General features: G+C 42.3%; 1 protein-coding gene across 6 annotated transcripts in view; it reads left to right on the forward strand.

The window, feature by feature from the left end:
* Positions 1–17,280, forward strand: part of Smarca2 (SWI/SNF related, matrix associated, actin dependent regulator of chromatin, subfamily a, member 2) — a 189,710-nt gene that overhangs the window by 111,522 nt on the left and 60,908 nt on the right. For 3 of the 6 annotated variants that reach the window (XM_023721874.1, XM_023721876.1, XM_023721875.1), the window contains exons 26-28: positions 284–361; positions 5,615–5,833; positions 8,911–9,782. In XM_023721874.1, coding sequence (XP_023577642.1) covers positions 284–361; positions 5,615–5,833; positions 8,911–8,970 — 357 coding nt within the window. In that variant the 3' untranslated portion in view covers positions 8,971–9,782. Of the gene's footprint in view, positions 1–283; positions 362–5,614; positions 5,834–8,538; positions 8,581–8,703; positions 8,824–8,910; positions 9,783–17,280 lie in introns of those variants that run through there. The other 3 variants (XM_023721877.1, XM_023721878.1, XM_023721884.1) reach the window with 3 other exon arrangements.

Genomic DNA, 17,280 nt, shown 5'->3' on the forward strand with positions numbered 1-17,280 from the left:
AAATAAAATAAAAGCAACAGAATACAGATACATGCCCAGGAGAGCTGGTGTGTCTCAGGATGCACTGCATTTCCTCCCTTTATCGATTTTGCTCTGGAAAGATGATATGAATAGCTTGCAAAATATGAATGGCAAGTACTAAATTTGGGAATCTTCTTTACTGTTTGGATTGAGGACTAGGACCCTTCTGGAGTGCAAGACAGATCCCCCTTATGGGTGCATGCCTCCCTCAGCTTCCCAGCCTCTCTCCTGATGCCTAGTCTATCATTCTGTTTTAACCCAGGAAGAAGATGAAGTGCCGGACGATGAGACTCTGAACCAAATGATTGCTCGGCGAGAAGAGGAGTTTGACCTATTTATGGTAATGTTTCAGAAAATCACCACAACCTACTGCCTTCCTGCTCCACCCTTTTTTCCTGTTAACTAAGATGCCTGGAGCCTGTGTGCCCTGGCAGAACTTCACTATGAAGCCTGTGCCTTCCTTCAATTCAGACTCTGCAAACTGGCTGGATTTAGCCTGCAGACGTATTTTGTTTGGCCCGCATAGCGTTTGTTAAAATTTTGCATTTGTTGCCAACATAAAAAGAATCTTGAATTCTGGCTTCTTTTTAAAAAATGAGATTGGGCAGCATCGGTCCCAACACTGTAGAGAAGCAGTTGGCCGGAGCTGAGTAGCAGCTGCACTCTCTGGACAGGCCATGGGGTCCGGTATGCCCTCACACCTAGTGCCTCTCTAGCCCCAGCCCAACAGCATTCATCTAGACATCTAGACAGCTAGATGCCTGTCTAGCTCATGGAGGCACCGGAGCACACAACTGTGTCCTAGCTGCCTCCTTCCAGTGAAAGCAAACATGATCCTGGGGGGACAGGTGGGCAACAGCACCCCACATGACACAGGTGCGCCTCTTCTCCTCATTGCTGAAAGCCAGCTTAAGCCACGCAGATCAAGGAAGGTGTAGCCTTCATTTAAAGAGCAAAAATGCCTGGATTTTCTTGGAACAAAGTAGGTCTAAAAGAACTTTGGCATTTAAGAATGTAATACCCACGTTCAACCTTGAAGTTCCATAATACGTAGCACGTGTAATTTTGTGGAAACCAGCATTGTATTTATCCACGTGGCATGCTGCAAGCCAGGGCTTGAGGGGAGCAAGCTGGTAGGTGAGGGAAGGCCGTGTAGCACCTCATGGAGCGGAGTTTCCTACGTGTTTGCTCTTCTGTTTACTCTGTATCTTCAGTGGCCAGATGAGTCCAATGCATGTAGCTGTCACTTAATAGACAGCTACTGAATGAATGATGATATTTACAAGGCTTCAGGCTTTTGTAAATATGTCCGCATGGGTTCGAATACATAAAGCTCAGAGGTTTCCTCCAGGGTCTTTGATCATTTTGCTCTTTGTCAAAGACATTGAACTTGGTTGTGGAGGGAGTGAATAAATGCAAATCATAGCTTTAGCTGCAGAACCCTAAAATCAAAAGTCCTGAATTTGTATGCCCTTCAATCTCAGGTAAGAGGCCTGTGCAAACAAAGCAAGCAGCGTGGGTAAGTGGCTGGAAGATGCTGATTCTTGGGACAAAGCGACAAGGTAGAAATGTGCGAACCATGTAGCCAGAAATCATAAATTTGCAAGAGAAGCTGGAAATCCGTTTTATATGCAGTCTCAGGATTTCAGAGTATTTGCAACTAAATTCAGGGCTTTAAAATTACTATAACATTGTGGGCCAAGCAAAACACAATTGTGGGCCAAATATGACCCAGTGGGTTTGCAATTTCCACCTTTTTAGCCTAAACAATCTGAGAATGGAGCTCTGGCTCTGTGGATGCTGCAGAGTTTTGTGATTTTTGTCTAGGGAACAACTGATTGTGTCACACCTAATGATTCATGATAAAAAGACCTTTAACTCTTTCTTGGGAAACTTGAGATAGCCATAGCAGTCACCCCTAAACTAACTCCTAACCTTGAATATGTGCTCCTCCTGTCCTCCCCTACTCCCCAAAAGCTGCCTTACCTGGGTCAAGTCATTTTGGAGAGAAAGGGCAATCGGAAGACGTAACCTACACACAGTCTCCATATAACCTGAATTTCTGAATTCTCACTGTTGATCACCATATTTCTAGATTACACTCGACTTCAGGAGACTGGGGACACAAATTGGAAGTAGAGATCCTCCTCCTCCAGGAATTTATTAAAATGTGGACAACAGGGAGTGGTATGAAGTCAAGAGCCCCTCAGCTTCCCTGCCTGATCACTGATCGGCAATGATTCTGCGCTACTATGGCCTCAGATATTTTCAGGATGCAGGAGAAATTACCTGGCACTATACAAATTAGGTTAGGTCCAGAGGTTGTAGAGAGTTCTACTATCAATCCTAAAGGAAAGGATAAAGAATAGTTCTCCCCTACTTCGGGGATGGATATTCCTAGAAGTTGAAAAACTTTAGGGAAAAAATGTGAATGCTTGCCCCAGGCAAAATCTTTTACCTTGGAAATATATTTCCAAGTGAACAGACACCTAACAGGCGAGAATGGCTAGGGAACACACTTGTACAGGTATTTTGATTTGGTGAATCTTCATGTCTGTTTCTTTCAGGTTGGCTTCCGTTTGGGGAATGATGTGGATTTTTGTCTTGTTCGGTTTTTAATACCTTCTAATCTGCTGGCTGGCTTTGGCCGGCTCATTGTTCATTAACACTTCCACCAGGGGGCAGGAAATAAATTTTGAATTCCTGCCAGCTACTCTGATTAAAAGGTTCATTGAGAAACAAGAATGGAATGTGAGCTTGAATAAGATCGTGGGTTTTAAATATTTAAATACTTTATCAATTATTATAAAAGAATGCATTATAAAATTAATAGAGTCATAGATACTATAAACAAGATAAGTAGATAATGGCTTTAAAATAAAACCTGTCTTTTTAAACTTTTGTATTGTTTTCTGCTTCTAAAACTGTGACTTCAGAAAGTTATCTTCATATCAGTGAGCCGTAAATTTTCCCTAAAAGTGTTGACAGCCCAAGATACATATCTGAAATGGTTTGCTAACATACAAACATTGGGCTTTTAGGTACTGTGTTCTTTACAGAAGCAAGACATACTTTTTAAAATTATTGTACTTGTAAGTATAAGGTGTATAATCAGGTCTTGAGATCAGGTTCTGGGGCCAGGGAGCTAGTTGAGCAGTCTAAATCACTCGTTCAGGCAAGCTCAGGCCGGGGGGCCTGCCCTGCCCCAGGGTGGGCTGAGCCAGGAAAAAAAAAGGATCAGGGTACTTAGTGACTAAAGAAGCAGCTGAGGGGCAAGGGAGATAGCTCAGTAGAATAAGCACTTGCCTAGGAAGCACAAGGTCTTGAGTTCAATCCCCAGTACCACAAAAAAAAAAGTTATTAAAATAATTGAATACATAATTATTTGGGGCTGGGGAGATAACTCAGTAGAATAAGTGCCTGCCTGGCAAGCACAGGGTCCTGAGTTCAGTCCCCGGTACTGCAAAAAAAAAAAAAAGGAAAGAAAAAGATTTATACTGTGTTGTGGAGTTGTGGAAGTACACTCTCTGTGGAGGCTTCAAACTTATGCAGTTGCATCTGTCTTTCTCAAAAGAGACCCACACACATGTAATTTTCTTTTTAAATCAGAAAATATTTATTCTGTCAATTTTAGACAGTTGTATAACTTAAGTACTTTGACAGGGTTTGGTATAGGTAATGTAAATAGAGCATTTTTTTTTTTTAAAGTGGAAATATTTTGTCATGTCAATGCGGAACATTAATGAGAAGCATTTTTATTGGTTATCTAGTAACTGCCAGGAAGTTGCTTTATGCAGCCCCTCCTTAGATCCTCCTGTAAATGAACCATCCTTCTCATGCTAATTTTGAGGGTTTGGCTGGTCGCATTTCTGATACCAAACTATTAGAAGGCTGGATTAAGCAGGACATTGTGAGCTAAGTAGAACCCATGACAGCAGGATGGCCGTGTTTATCTACCAGTGGGACTGCACCGTACCCCATCCTGGAAGTGCAACACTTGCCAAAAATGTTGAAGTATAGTTTAAGGAGCTTTGACCTTGAATTTTTATATAGATTCTAAAGGTCGTATTTGGGTGCAAGAGGTAGATACTTCATGTTCAGAAAAAAATATATCCAATCCCTGTTTCAGTACAGTAGAACCGAAGGAAGAGGGAAAAGGTAAATAATTAATGATCTATTTGATTGTGGAAATGATATCTCTAGCTAGTGCTATGTCAGGTATCCAGAATGGCAGTGGTGGTTTTATTTGCTGTTTTTTTTAATCTATCAGATTATTTAGCTATAGTTTAAAGCCAAGTATGTGCAACTCAGCTTATTTGCAAGTGAAGTGATTTTTAAAAGGCAAGCTGAGGTGGAGATATAGACATTTTGAGGCTACAGAAGGATGACATTTTGCATAAAACTTGGTCAGTTAAGATGACCTCGGAGGTCTAGTTCTTTGTGCTGTAACATTTTCATAAGAGCTAAGCCTGTGTCCATGTTGTATTGGGAATTCCATTCATTCATGGCAACTGACTAATCCAAGCCTTTGTATGCTTCCACCTGCCCAGCTGGGGATAGCTATTCTGCAGTGACACCTTGGCTCAATTTTTCCCAAGATTTCACTAATACTGATTAATTAATGAATTAATTGCTACTTAATGAAAAGTATGAGCTCTCTTGAACTAAAGGAAGTACTTTCTCAATGAACTTTCTCTTTTTTTTTTTTAATTTTATTTATTTATTCGTGTGTGTGTGTGTGTGTGTGTGTGTGTGTGGCCAGCTCAGCCCACCAGGGGGCAGGCTGGCTGGCATGTGGTGCTGGGGGATTGAACCGCGGTCCCTGCGCTTTGCCAAGCTTGTTCCAAGTAGGTGCTTTAGACCACTGAGCCATCTCACCAGCCCCGAACTTTCTCTTGAGTACTTAAAAAAATTATTTCTGGGCCAGGAACATAGCTTAGTGGAATAAGTGCTTCCCTGGTAAGCACAAGGTCCTGAGTTCAATCCCTGGTACCCCCCAAAATAAAAAAGCTTATTTCTTCCAGGAAATGAATAAATTTTAAATTTTAAAATTCATCTCCATCTTGAATTTTCTGACTGCTACCTAAGGGGATACTTTGCACACACACAGACTAAGAAGAGGAATTCATGAAGATCGTTTTGAAATACATGAGTAAATCCAGAATATAGGTACAGAGAAAAGGAAGCTTTTATCTGTGAAATCTTTCCCTATATACTGTGGTTTAGGGGTGAGTTAGAGGGCCAGCCAAATAGCTCAGTGGATTAAAGCACCTGTAAGCAGGTGCTGGGGCTGGAGGTTCAATCCCCAGGCCTGGTGTGCTAGTCCCGCCCCCAGGGCACTGCTGAGGCAGCGAATGAGACTGGGTGTGGTGGTGCACGCCTGTAATCCCAGCATTTGGGATACTGTAAACAGGAGAATCGCTGTGAGTCTGATCTAGTAGTGAGACCCTGAACACCCTAAAAAAAAAGGAACATGTCAATGAGAATACAAGAGACTGAAGGGGACCCTGCAACCCTTGAAGAGGGCTTATAGAAGTTGTAAGTGCTGTGGCTCTGTCCTTCGCTTTGGTTAAGACTTTTATGCATTCTTTAGAGAATGGACATGGACCGGCGGAGGGAAGATGCCCGGAATCCAAAGCGCAAGCCTCGCTTAATGGAGGAAGATGAGCTGCCCTCCTGGATTATTAAGGATGATGCCGAAGTGGAAAGGCTCACATGTGAGGAGGAGGAGGAGAAAATCTTTGGTAGGGGATCTCGCCAGCGCCGTGATGTGGACTACAGTGACGCCCTCACGGAGAAGCAGTGGCTCAGGGTAGGTGTGGCTTTTTTGACTTGTGCTTGGTGGTCAGAATGTTTTTGGTGGCTTGGAGAAAGTAGGAGCTTAAAGCTGGAGTCCTCTGAGGGGTTCGCATGCCAATCGGGGTGGGGCTTATGAAGATAAACGATGAAGTAAGATTCTGCTGGTGTGGAAGAGTCATCCTGTTTCAAGGCAGTGCTTGGAACAAGACTACAGTGAGGCTTTTTTTTTTTTTTTTTTTTTTTTTTGCTATTCTAAAATGCATTTAGAATAGGCAGTTGAAAGCACAGGATTATTAGAGCTGTGAGACCCACTAATGTTTTATGACCAATTGCCTGGTCATGTCTCACTCTGTCAAACTGAGAATCATGAGGTAGAAGGGGGGCCTTAAAGGTCTTTTTAAGTATTCCCCCCTTATTTGATGGTCTTTAATCAGAGTTTTACTTTTACAAGACATAGCATAGGAACAACACTGTTTTCTGTGTCATTTCGTAGACCTTAGCCACACTGAGATCTAGAAGATGCCTTTGTACTCTCTTGGTTTAACGAGGAAAACATGAAGCTCAGAGAGGTTGTGTGACTTGTCAGGACAGAATTAGATGAAAATCACAGAATCAGTGGGCGTTTGCATAGGTAACGTTAGTTTGATCTGATCTGCCTGTCACAAACATGCAGGATAGAGCCTGGGACTTGGATCACTGTGACCGGAAACGTTATTGTAGTTTGTTTGTTTGTGTTTTTCTCTTTGGAAAATGATGCTTTCTCATCACTGACTATGTTCCTTATAGAACATACAGGTGGCAATTGCTCATAGGAGCGTGCGTGTGACATGAAGGGTAGTGTGGCTCTTTTCTTTGAAGGTTTTGCTCTGCATCCTTTATTGGGAGCAGACTTGGTACCTTGACAGGCAGAACAGCCTGAGACATGCATTCCAGGCAGGACCAGTAAATGCATGCTGGAAATAGCAAGTAGAGTTGGGTAAAAACCAAACAAAATAGAAGAAATGGTTGGCAGTTGCTCATGTTCTCGAAAGGGAATGCAATTCCCAAGCTTTGTAAAATGAGGGTTTTAGGACCCAGGACATAACTAGGTAGGTTCACAGCAAAGCAATGAAAAGGATTTTGAGATTGGATATCGAAGGCAGATGGGGCATTGGTACCACTTGAGATGTCATTTACTCAGGATGTTATATGATGAGAGGGATGTGACCTGAATTTTGAAAAGATTGAATTCTGTGGGATTCTGAAAAGAGACACTAGTAAAGCATCGTTCACATTTTAGGTTGGACAGGTGCATATAAAATGCAGTGTTGGTGTGACGGTGTCCCTGTCGTGCTCAGTGTTGTATTCTTATGGTCTCAGAATGCAAGGTATGATCAAAATATGTGATCAACATTTGAATTTTTAAAAATTTATTACAATAAAATATGTTACCATTAATTCACTTCAGAAATACTCTCTTGCATTTCAAACACACTTATCCTGGCCTTCTTTCCATTTTCTGAAGGAGTTTTGGAGGCCTTCTTTTTAGTCTTTATGAGACATAAATATACAATAGGTACATCTGTTGAAAAAGGAGCCTTGTGAATGTTCTGCATTGATGCAGGACATCTGGGCAGCCATGAGAGCGCAGCTAAAGACACTTACAAAAGAGGACTTCCAGAACAGCTAAGCAAGTGGCAAGAATGGTGAGATGCACGTACTCAACGTGAAGGAAAGGCAGGTTAATGACAACGTTCTGTTCCCTTTGCAGCAGCAAATATGTAAAAAAAAATTTCAGTGAACTTTTTCATCATACCTCACAGGGTTATATGAATTTCCTTTGTTTCACTGTGGAGGTTATAGTACCTGTAGAATTAAGGTCCATTTTATAATGTGTAGGGTTTTGTTTATTTGTTTAATATTCACTTCTGAACTCAAAAAAGTTTTATTCTGTTTCCATTTCATTTAAGCAATAAATTAAGTACTTGGAATGTTATTACAAGGGCTGCAACAGCCATAATCTAGGCATTGATGGTGAACCTTTTAGAGCTTGCAGTAAGGACAAACAGACCAGTATGGAACCACCGCTGATCCAGGCCAAAGTGTTAGCATCAATTTTTTTATATGAATGATCTATCGATGTTACAAGCAAATTATTGGGCAAGAATGGGCTGAACTTTTCTTTTCTAATAAGGACTGCTTTTAAGACAAATAACATGATTCACAGGAAGTTTTCACATTTTAAGGTACCTTTTCTCTTTCATTTGTGCTTTAGGGAATGCTTATCAAAATAAGGTCTAAGGTTTGGCAAGTAGAATGTTGCGAATTTACCAGCAGTATTCACATAGTGTTTCTCTTTTTAGTGTATCTAGTAGACCACTTTTTAACCTCGAGCTGGCATATCTAAAAGTGGACAACTAATTTGTTATAAGACTGTGTTGTGGAAATTGATGTGCATAATTCAACCCTAAGGTGTCTTGCAGCGTACCTTATCATCCAAGAAGGGCAAAACTATTCTCTGCACAGCTTTACTATATTATGTCTTTTTGTAATCGAATCTTTTGAAAACTACACAGCCATACAGTGAGCTGGCAACTTGCTGTTAAGCAGGACACACGATTAATACGGATGCCCGGTGGCCTAAGCACTCAGGATAGATGCGTCCTGTCATCTTTTGTCTTACTCACCAGCAGAAATCCTGTTTAATATCAGCGTGTTATGTTTTTGATGTAATAACAGTGGAATTCTCAGAGGCCTGGATGTTGAAGAGCTTTTCTCTCCTGGCTGGCGGTTGAACATGTTGAGCGAACCCAGTCAACAGAGCCTTGAAAGGAAGATTGGCAGGGACTGCTGCCTAAGAAGTGCTGTAACATAGCTAAAATAATTCTTCTTTTTCCTGGCAAGGTTGTACAAAACCTGCTTGGCGGAAGCTTAGAAGACACAGAATTGCAGAGTTAGAAGGCAGCTGAATGGAGCAGCTACAGATCACACGCTCTTGCGGTCCCCAAGCCAGCAGGCTGGCCATCCCTCACAGGAAACACACTGTGTCATTGTCTGCATAGCCCCTCTGGTTCGTGGTCAGCCTGAATTGTTAGTTCTCTCTCCCTTTAGACCGAATCTTCATTCCCTGGAGCTGTTCCTTACTGGTCCCAACTCTATTCCCGGGGGTGAACAGAATAATATGCTCCCTGTCTGCAGTTAACATCACAGCCCTTGTGGCTGAAATGTTAGCGGTCTCATGTGAGCCTGGAGTGGACTTCCCTTGTCACAACTCATATCTAATTTCCTAATATTCTTGGTCATGGCCAGTTTGCCTGATTTTTTGTGTATCTTCTATGCTGAATCCATATCTCGATAGACTTGAGGACTTCCGTGTGCAAACGAAGTGTGTGCCCTGAGTGTCACATTGACTGCACTAGACTGAAGTGTGAGAATGCAGAGCAGGGGACAAAGTGCCCAGCTAAACCTTAGGCACATAAGCATGATTTTTAACATTACAAGTTTATTTCTCACTCTCACCAGAGTCTCTGATGTCTTCCCCACTGGTCAGTGTTTGTTCTCCAAAGGCCATAAAGGGACCCAATCTCTGCAGCCTGGTCATCTCCAGTCTCATGAGCAGAGTTCTAACTGGCTGTGCCTGGATGGTCACACATCACTTCCGCTCACATTTTATTGGCCAGAACCTGTTAGTGTGACCACTCCAGCTGCCGAAGAGGCAGGGAAGTGTGACCTGGGAAACCTGAGCCCAGGAAAGCAAGATTTCATTGAATGGCAAGCAGTCTCTGCCTCGGCACACTTAGGTTGCGTTTAAGCAATACTGCTGCTCAACTTGAAAAATGTATTACAGTTTCATCACAAACAGGTTTTATTCTGTAATCATATTGTGCCAAAAAGAAGTTCCCAGTGTCCTTGAGAGGATGTGTTTAGTTGGAGGATTGTAAAAACAAAATTTTCTGTGTGTATAGTGTTGTTTTTAATGAGGAGGGTCACGATTCCAAATGCAGCTCAGCTTTTAAATGGAAATATTTTAAAATAAATAAATAAATTTAAAAACAACAACAAAAAGGAAATATTTTATATTGCTTTGAAATCCCTATTGCCATTGAATATCTTTTTTATTAGTCAGTCTAAAGATAACTTCATCTTTCTGAGGTGGTCAGTTCAACATTGATGTACCCCATAGGCTGTTTCCTTGGGGGTCCTGATCCCATCCTTTTCCCAAGGCTGCATCTGATGCAGGAGGAAACTGGTGTTTTGGCATGACTTTGGGAGCCTGTGGCCTGGTTGTCCTCCTCTGCTGTGGTCCTCTGTAGACCTCAGTGCAGCCCTGCTGGTCTGTGCCATCCCAGGAGGATGTGACAAGCTGGCCTCATCTTGTGTTCTTGGAGACGTTGATGATCTGTGCTCTTGAAGGCTCGGGTTCCTGGTCAACAGCTCTAGCCAGAAGCTGTCAAAGATTTTGACAAGTCAGTGGGACTCCTGGTGCCTGCTGTCAGCTGTTTTCTGTCCTGTTTGGGAGTCTACTACCTCTGGGTTGCGTCCTCCACACGTGGGTACAGTAAATTGGCCCCTTCCACTACAGCTAAGTGGCCACCAGGAGGTTACCAAGCCTGAAGTTTCTAAAAATGTAATAATTGTGTAGATTCACAAACCTTTTTTTTTTTAATTTTTATGTGTGTGTGTGTGTGTGTGTGTGTGTGTGTGGCCAGCTCAGCCCACCAGGGGGCAGGGCTGGCTGGCATGTGGTGCTGGGGGATGAACCGCGGTCCCTGTGCTTTGCTAAGCTTGTTCTAAGTAGGTGCTTTAGATCACTGAGCCATCTCACCAGCCCCTCACAAGTCTTTTATAATAAGAAATCCAAAATATTCCATATTTACACATTTTGTAAAATTGTTTGACCATATGAACACAAGGTGAGGAACCATGCTAGGGCCTGAGACAGAGTTTGTTAAAGCCTGAAGCTTGGGCTTTATGAGCTTCCTAATAAACCCACCTCTGAGTACTTTTAGTGTCTTATTCTCATGTTCCTCATGCCACCCTCCCATCACCCAGGTTTGAATTCCAAAGGACAAAATTCTGTTGCAACCCTAAACTATAAAACAATGCTGGCAGTAACTACAAATTCCATGAGTTAAAGGGCATAATTCCCAAAAAGTACATAGAGAATTCAAGGTCAACCTGAACTACATTAAAGCATAAAAATTTCTAACAAAACTGCCCTTACTTGAAGCTCTTCCCACACTTTGGGGTCTCTTTTATACTTTTAAAAAGTTTTTTTCTGATTCGTTAGAAATGCAGGATTTTCCACAAACCCTTTGGCTCTATAATTTGTTAGAACGGTGCATGGAATTTAGAAAAGTGCCCTTTGCAACTACAATTTCAACTAAACACAGATTATTAAATATACTTCCTTGAGAAGTACACAAATCAAGTATACTTGCCAGCCAAGAGGAGCGGAAGGTGAGGTCTAGAGGGAATCCGAGTCTCCCTGACCTCTCTCTGTGGAACCAGGCTGCAGTGTATGCCCAGAGCATTATCACTGTGTTTCCCAACTAGGATGTCCACTGAGCTTCAGTTTGATAGTTCTTACTGGGGCTTTGATACATAGCTGTAGTCCATGAAATCAGTGGTCATGTGATTATACTCAATCTCCATGTCATCTGACCTCCCTGGAGATCAAGCTGATGCAGAGTCCCAACCTCCTAATGACTGTGTGTGGTCTTTACGGAGTCAGCCTCCATCTGATACAGTTTAGGGGTCCACCAGGAGTTGCCTCATTTATAAATTCCTATCATCAGGAAATGCAAAGATCTAGAAATTCTATGACAGGAAGAAAGGGAAAGTCCAATTCTTTCTTATACAGTGAGTAACAGTATCTTCAGGCCTGACTGTTTCTGTCTTCCTCTTTGTTCCCTTTTCCACCATAGAAGAAGGTGCTCTGGCTTGCCTTCCCGTAAGATAGCAACTTCTTGTCCACTGTATATCAGGGCAGAGGGCTCTACACAGTGACCTCTCATGCCATTCGAAGGATCTCCCTCCTCCAGGCATGGCTTCTAACTGAGGAGGGTCTTGGGAGCAGACAGCACTTCACCCCTTGGTGAATGCAGATCGAATATGCACAAGCAGGAGAAAAAGGAGTGGAGAGACATTTGTTACTTGAAGCAAGAAAGAAGATCACTGGAGTTGATTGGCAAAGCAGAATTCTCCTCCAGCTAAGAAAGCAGGGTCTGGGGGAGGGGGGGCTCATACATATTCATGTCAGAGAGATTCATCATATGGAGACAGGCCCAGCCATGAGCACAGTCCTCTGAGGTCTTAACCATGTGTTCTTAAAAAAGGACAGAGGGCACATTCCTAAGGATGCTAACTTGGGGGTTTTAATCATATGCTGGAAAGGAAAATTAATAGGCATGGGAGCCGGGGAGATGGCTCAGTGGAATAAGCACTTCCCTGGCAAGCGCAAGGGCCTGAGTTCAATCCTGGGTTCTGCCAAAAAAAGAAAATTAATAGTCACAGAAGTCTCAGGGCAGAGAATTTTAACATCATAATGAACCAAGCTTTCTTCAAGTCACCTAAAAAGAATGAGCCAGAATGCCTTGGTAGTTTTGACTGACTTCCTCTTAAGTATCTCCAAAGAACCTTGGCTGAAATAACAGGAAAAACAACTTTGAGGGCACGTTGCCTTACTTTCGAGGGGCAAGCAGCTTTGCTCACGCAAGTGTAGGAGCCTGCCTCTGAGGGCCTGCTGCAGCTGCGCCCAGCAGCTCTCATCTTCTCTTCATCAGTGGAGCCCCGTGAAGAGTGCTATTTCACGCAGATTCACAATCCTATTTTTGGAAATCAAAGGTATGATTTGTCTTTGCACATCTACCTTATCATAATCTTTCTCAAGACAGTGGGTCTTGCTCCTGAACAGGGAATGGCCCAGCTGGAAAACGTGGAAGAAAACATCAATGTGGTATAAAAATATTCTGTGTATTACTCCCAGAGAGCACTTCCACCATGTATCAAAGGCAGTAGAAGATGCCATATCGCTCATTACATTTGCGTGTGTGCATTTGTACATGCACAAGGATTGGCCTGTCTTGATAGTATCTTGGAAAAATATCAGTGTCTATGAGTGTGACAGCAGGCATTTCATCTACCAAATCGGGGGAGGCTTTGGATGAACCTGCTGGGCCAGAGCTGAATGAGCCCCAGCCACGTGTGTGCTGTGATCTTCCTAGCGTCATAATGCAGCTGTCGTCTTGAAGCAAGGGCTCTGTGAAATTGGGGTGACTGCAGAGCTCCCAAGTGGCACGGAAGATAATTTCTGGAATGCCATCCTTTGCTTTTCTTCCTTTTCCTTTGGTCCTGCCAGTTTCAGAGTCCTTCCTCTCCTTAAAACACGTAGTGATAGCCCTGCATTTATTTAATTGCTGAGTGATTTTTGCCCCAAAGCACTTGAAGATAATTGGAATGCGATCTAGATTATGTGCTCTGTATAATATGTAATTGGCAGCCTAGTGTGAGAACAAATTTTCAAGAGCATGCTTTTGTCTCACAGTAGATCTAATGTCTTAAAACTATAATTTTTAAAAGCCCCTCTTATTTGCTGATGTATCTCATTACCATTCTTGGGGCCTAATTTGTCTTCTGTGGGGTCTTTCTGTATGAGTGTGTGGCTGCTGCTTCTAGAAGAACTCATAGGCTCCTGGTGGTGAAGAAAGATGCAAATCCCATGTGGTTTGGCCTCAATAAATGCTTTGTAAATATTAATGATGAGGCCCACTTCCTCAGATTTACGGGTCTTGCAATACACACAGCTAGTTGTAGAGCCCAGAGGGTTTCAAGAAGAACCCTTGAGGAAAGACAATACCGTCTTTTTCCTTGATTTATCAACCATCAGATTAGAGACCTCATTTCTCCTGACAGATGTTCCTGAATGGTATCTCCCGTCCTCACATCTGCTGCCCACAATGAGGAATGCTGGGAGTTTTCTGTTCTGGAAGCTAAAAATGGAGAAAAGAAATTGAGTTTCTTGAGACACAGAGCAGTAGTAGGGGGTCGTCAGTGACACAAGCACTGTCATTACACAGTGGAATTTAGATTGGTGTCTTCAAAAGCTGTGTAGTGGCAGGATGTACATGGAGAATAAGTTTGTTTAGCTGCCCTCCTGTGAAAGGTAGCCAAACTGCTAAGCGCTACCCAGGAAAGGGCAGACTAATCCCTGGAGACTGTAGCCACAAAGGATTGGAAAAAGAATGAGGAAAGATTAACGTAATTGGGGTTTCAAATATGTGAAATTCTGTTGCAGTACACCATGAGAAATAAAATATTTTCACATATGTATAAACAAATAGGCTGTTGGTTTTTCTTTCTCAAGAAATCTTTGAGAGGGGCCAGGGAGATGACTCAGTAGAATAAGAGCTTCCCTGGCAAGCGCAAGGGTCTGAGTTCAATCCCTGGCTCTGCCAAAAAAAGAAAAAAATCTTTGAGAGAGGACAGTGTCTCTCCTATTTGGGTAAGGTGAACTGTGACCGGCCTGAAAGCAAAGGTAAACCAGTATCTATCTCTCAGCTGTGTCTCAACTGAGAATTAGTGATTCTGGGCAGTGTACTTCTCTCCCAAAATAGTTCATTTTTATATTAGCAAAATGTTTTGTGTGACTGGGCGTGGTGGCATGTGCCTGTAATCCCAGCACTTGGGAGGCTGAAAACAGGAGGATCACTATGCATTCAATCTGTATAGTGAGACCCTGTAGTACCTCTACTAAATACATTATAAAAAAATGTTTTGTTGTCTTATATCTAAAGCACAACATATGGAACACTTTTAATATTTTCTTGTTTTTGTTTTATTTGCCTTGTATCATGAAATATGGCATTCCTAAGAATTGACTTTTTTTAATCAAATGGCAATTTAGATTTTAAAAATTAGGTCATCAGATTTACTGGGGCAAAATTTTCTAGCAAGGTGCATTTCCATTTTTATACACAAGGGAGAGCTAAGGTTCTAGAAAATAGATTTGGGCTTTGCCAAACTCCAGGTTATTCAATACTTCAAAATAGAAGTGTTGAAAGAATCAATTGTAGTTAAGAATTATGCATTGTTTGAGGAAGTGTCTGACAGTTGTAAAATAACTTTCTACTTTTTTAATATTTATATTCATTTACTAGATCAATGGAAGTTGGATCCTAAAATTTATTTTGTTAGAAGTCAGTAAGTTGTTTTCAGAAGAAATAGTCCTCAGGAGAGTAAATAACATTTTTAAAAAGAAATAAAGGTTAAGAAATGAGAGAAATTCACTTTGAAGTTTTTTTTTATAATCTTAATTCCTGGCATTTCTAATTTTGTGTTTTAGTCTGAAATCAGGATTAAGCTCTGAAAGCACACATAGTCATCGAAAGGAACCATTGAAAATTGGAATTGTCCTAAAGATATAAAAAGGACCAACAAGTTCATGCTATCTTTATTTTTATTATGTGTGTATGTGTGTGTGTGTGTGTATGTGTGTATGTGTGTGTGTATGTATGTATGTACACCAGGAATCAAACTCAGGATTTCACACTTGCTAGACAAACACTGTGCCACTGAGCTATATCCTCAGGCCCACACTTACTTTAGATGCACCAAATTTTATTGGTTTCAACAGAAATAAAGTTTTAATAATATTTATTTTTTAATGAAGATTTCTTTTTTCCTTTTTTTTTTTTTTAAAATAAGGCTAAATGAATAAAACCTTCATCCATAGTAAGGGATTGAAGGAGTGTTTAGGCAGCTACTGCCTGTGCCTAAGAGTCTTGGTGGGCATCATAAAAAGAACTACTTTGATTTTTATTTTTGAGGCAGGATTTTGCTATGCAGGTGAAACTGGCCTTGCTTGAACTCAGTTTGTAACTCAAGCTGGCCTTTTTCTTTCTTTTCTTTTCTTTTTTTTTGTATTTTAGGGAAAGGTCTACAGGGTGTTCAGGGTCTCTCATAGTGATCCGCCTGTTTACAGCCTCCCAAGTACTGGGATTACAGGCACATGCCACCATGCCCAGTCTCATTTGCTGTCTCAGCATGCCTTGGGAACAGGGCTGGCATGGCAGGCCTGGGAGATGGAACCCCTGAGCCCTGCACCCCTGCTGCAGGCTGGCCTTGAACTCACAAGGATCCGCCTGCCTCAGACTCCCAAGTGCTAGATATTTGCACCTCCTCCCCCACCCGGCCAGAACTCTCATTCTTGGTGGCTGTCTGTCAGAGGATTTGAGGATGGTCACTGATAGCATAAGCCTTGGAGTCTGATGATCCAAGAGCTTAAGTTCCAGCTTTCTCTCACTGGTGCTGTGGGCTTGAGTATCCTGGAAGCCTCTCAGAGTTTTGTTGTCCTCTTCTATAAAATGGGAATTCCTAGCTTCCACCAGAGAGGGTGTTCTGACGCTTCAATGTGTGATGTAGAACAAGGCATATAAGAAGGATCCAAGGGCCGGCAAGATAGCTCAGTGGAGCATGCTCCTGCTTTGGCAAACACAGGGACTGGGGTTTGATCCGTGGTACCCCATGCCACGCCAGCTCCACCCCCCAGGCTTGCTAAGCCAGCAACTGAGTCTGGGTGTAGTGGAGCACACCTGTAATCCCAGCACTAGGGAGGCTGAAAACAGGAGGATGACTACGAGTCCAAGCTGTGTAGTGAGATCCTGTACCCCACACACAGAGGACCCAAAGCTACATATTAGTTTTTAAGAAAAACATTAAATTGTTTTTAAGGAATACCTAATGGGTAAGTGGAAAAGAAAAAAAAATTTTTTTTCTTGTGTACCTTGAACATAAGGTTTAAGTTTACAGAGAAAGGCAAAATGGAGGCTGGAAGACTTTACCATCCTCACCAGCAGAGTTAAAAGAAGCCGTATCTACCTGCTGGATATGTGATAGGACAAGGCCAGAGGCTTATGGCCCTCAAGCAAAACACCCTAAACTCCATCAGCCATCACATTCTCTTGACTGTGAGCTTCACTCCATGCTTGTAGGAAGAACTGGGACTCTAGTCAGGAAGCCAGAATGCAACTGGCCAGTTGCCACAAGGGTGTGGCTGTGGACGGATCTTGGACATCCTCCTGACTCCTACAGTAGTGACGTAGGACTCTGGCAGGTGATAAGGTCCTAGGAGAAAAACCCTCATGTGTGTGTTTGATAACTCCATGCTCTGATAACCTGAGTGCCATTATCAAAGTGACCCCAGAGAGCTCTCTAGTTATTTTCCTGCCAGGTAAGGATATAAGAAGAGGTGAAGCACCTGTAAGCCAGAAGGAGCCCCTTACCCAGACTCCTCCATGCTGCACCCTGTTCTTAGACTTCTACTCTTTAAACCTGAAAGATAAATTTATGTTTGTAAGACCCACTAGTTTGGCTTCTCCAGAGGAAGAGAACCAGTAGGATATATATAAAAAGAAATTAGTTGAGGGCTGGTGAGATGGCTCAGTGGTCTAAAGCACCTACTTAGAACAAGCTAAGCTAAGC

Source organism: Octodon degus, unplaced genomic scaffold (assembly GCF_000260255.1).
Source record: "Octodon degus isolate 3935 unplaced genomic scaffold, OctDeg1.0 scaffold00087, whole genome shotgun sequence".
NCBI lineage: Eukaryota > Metazoa > Chordata > Mammalia > Rodentia > Octodontidae > Octodon > Octodon degus.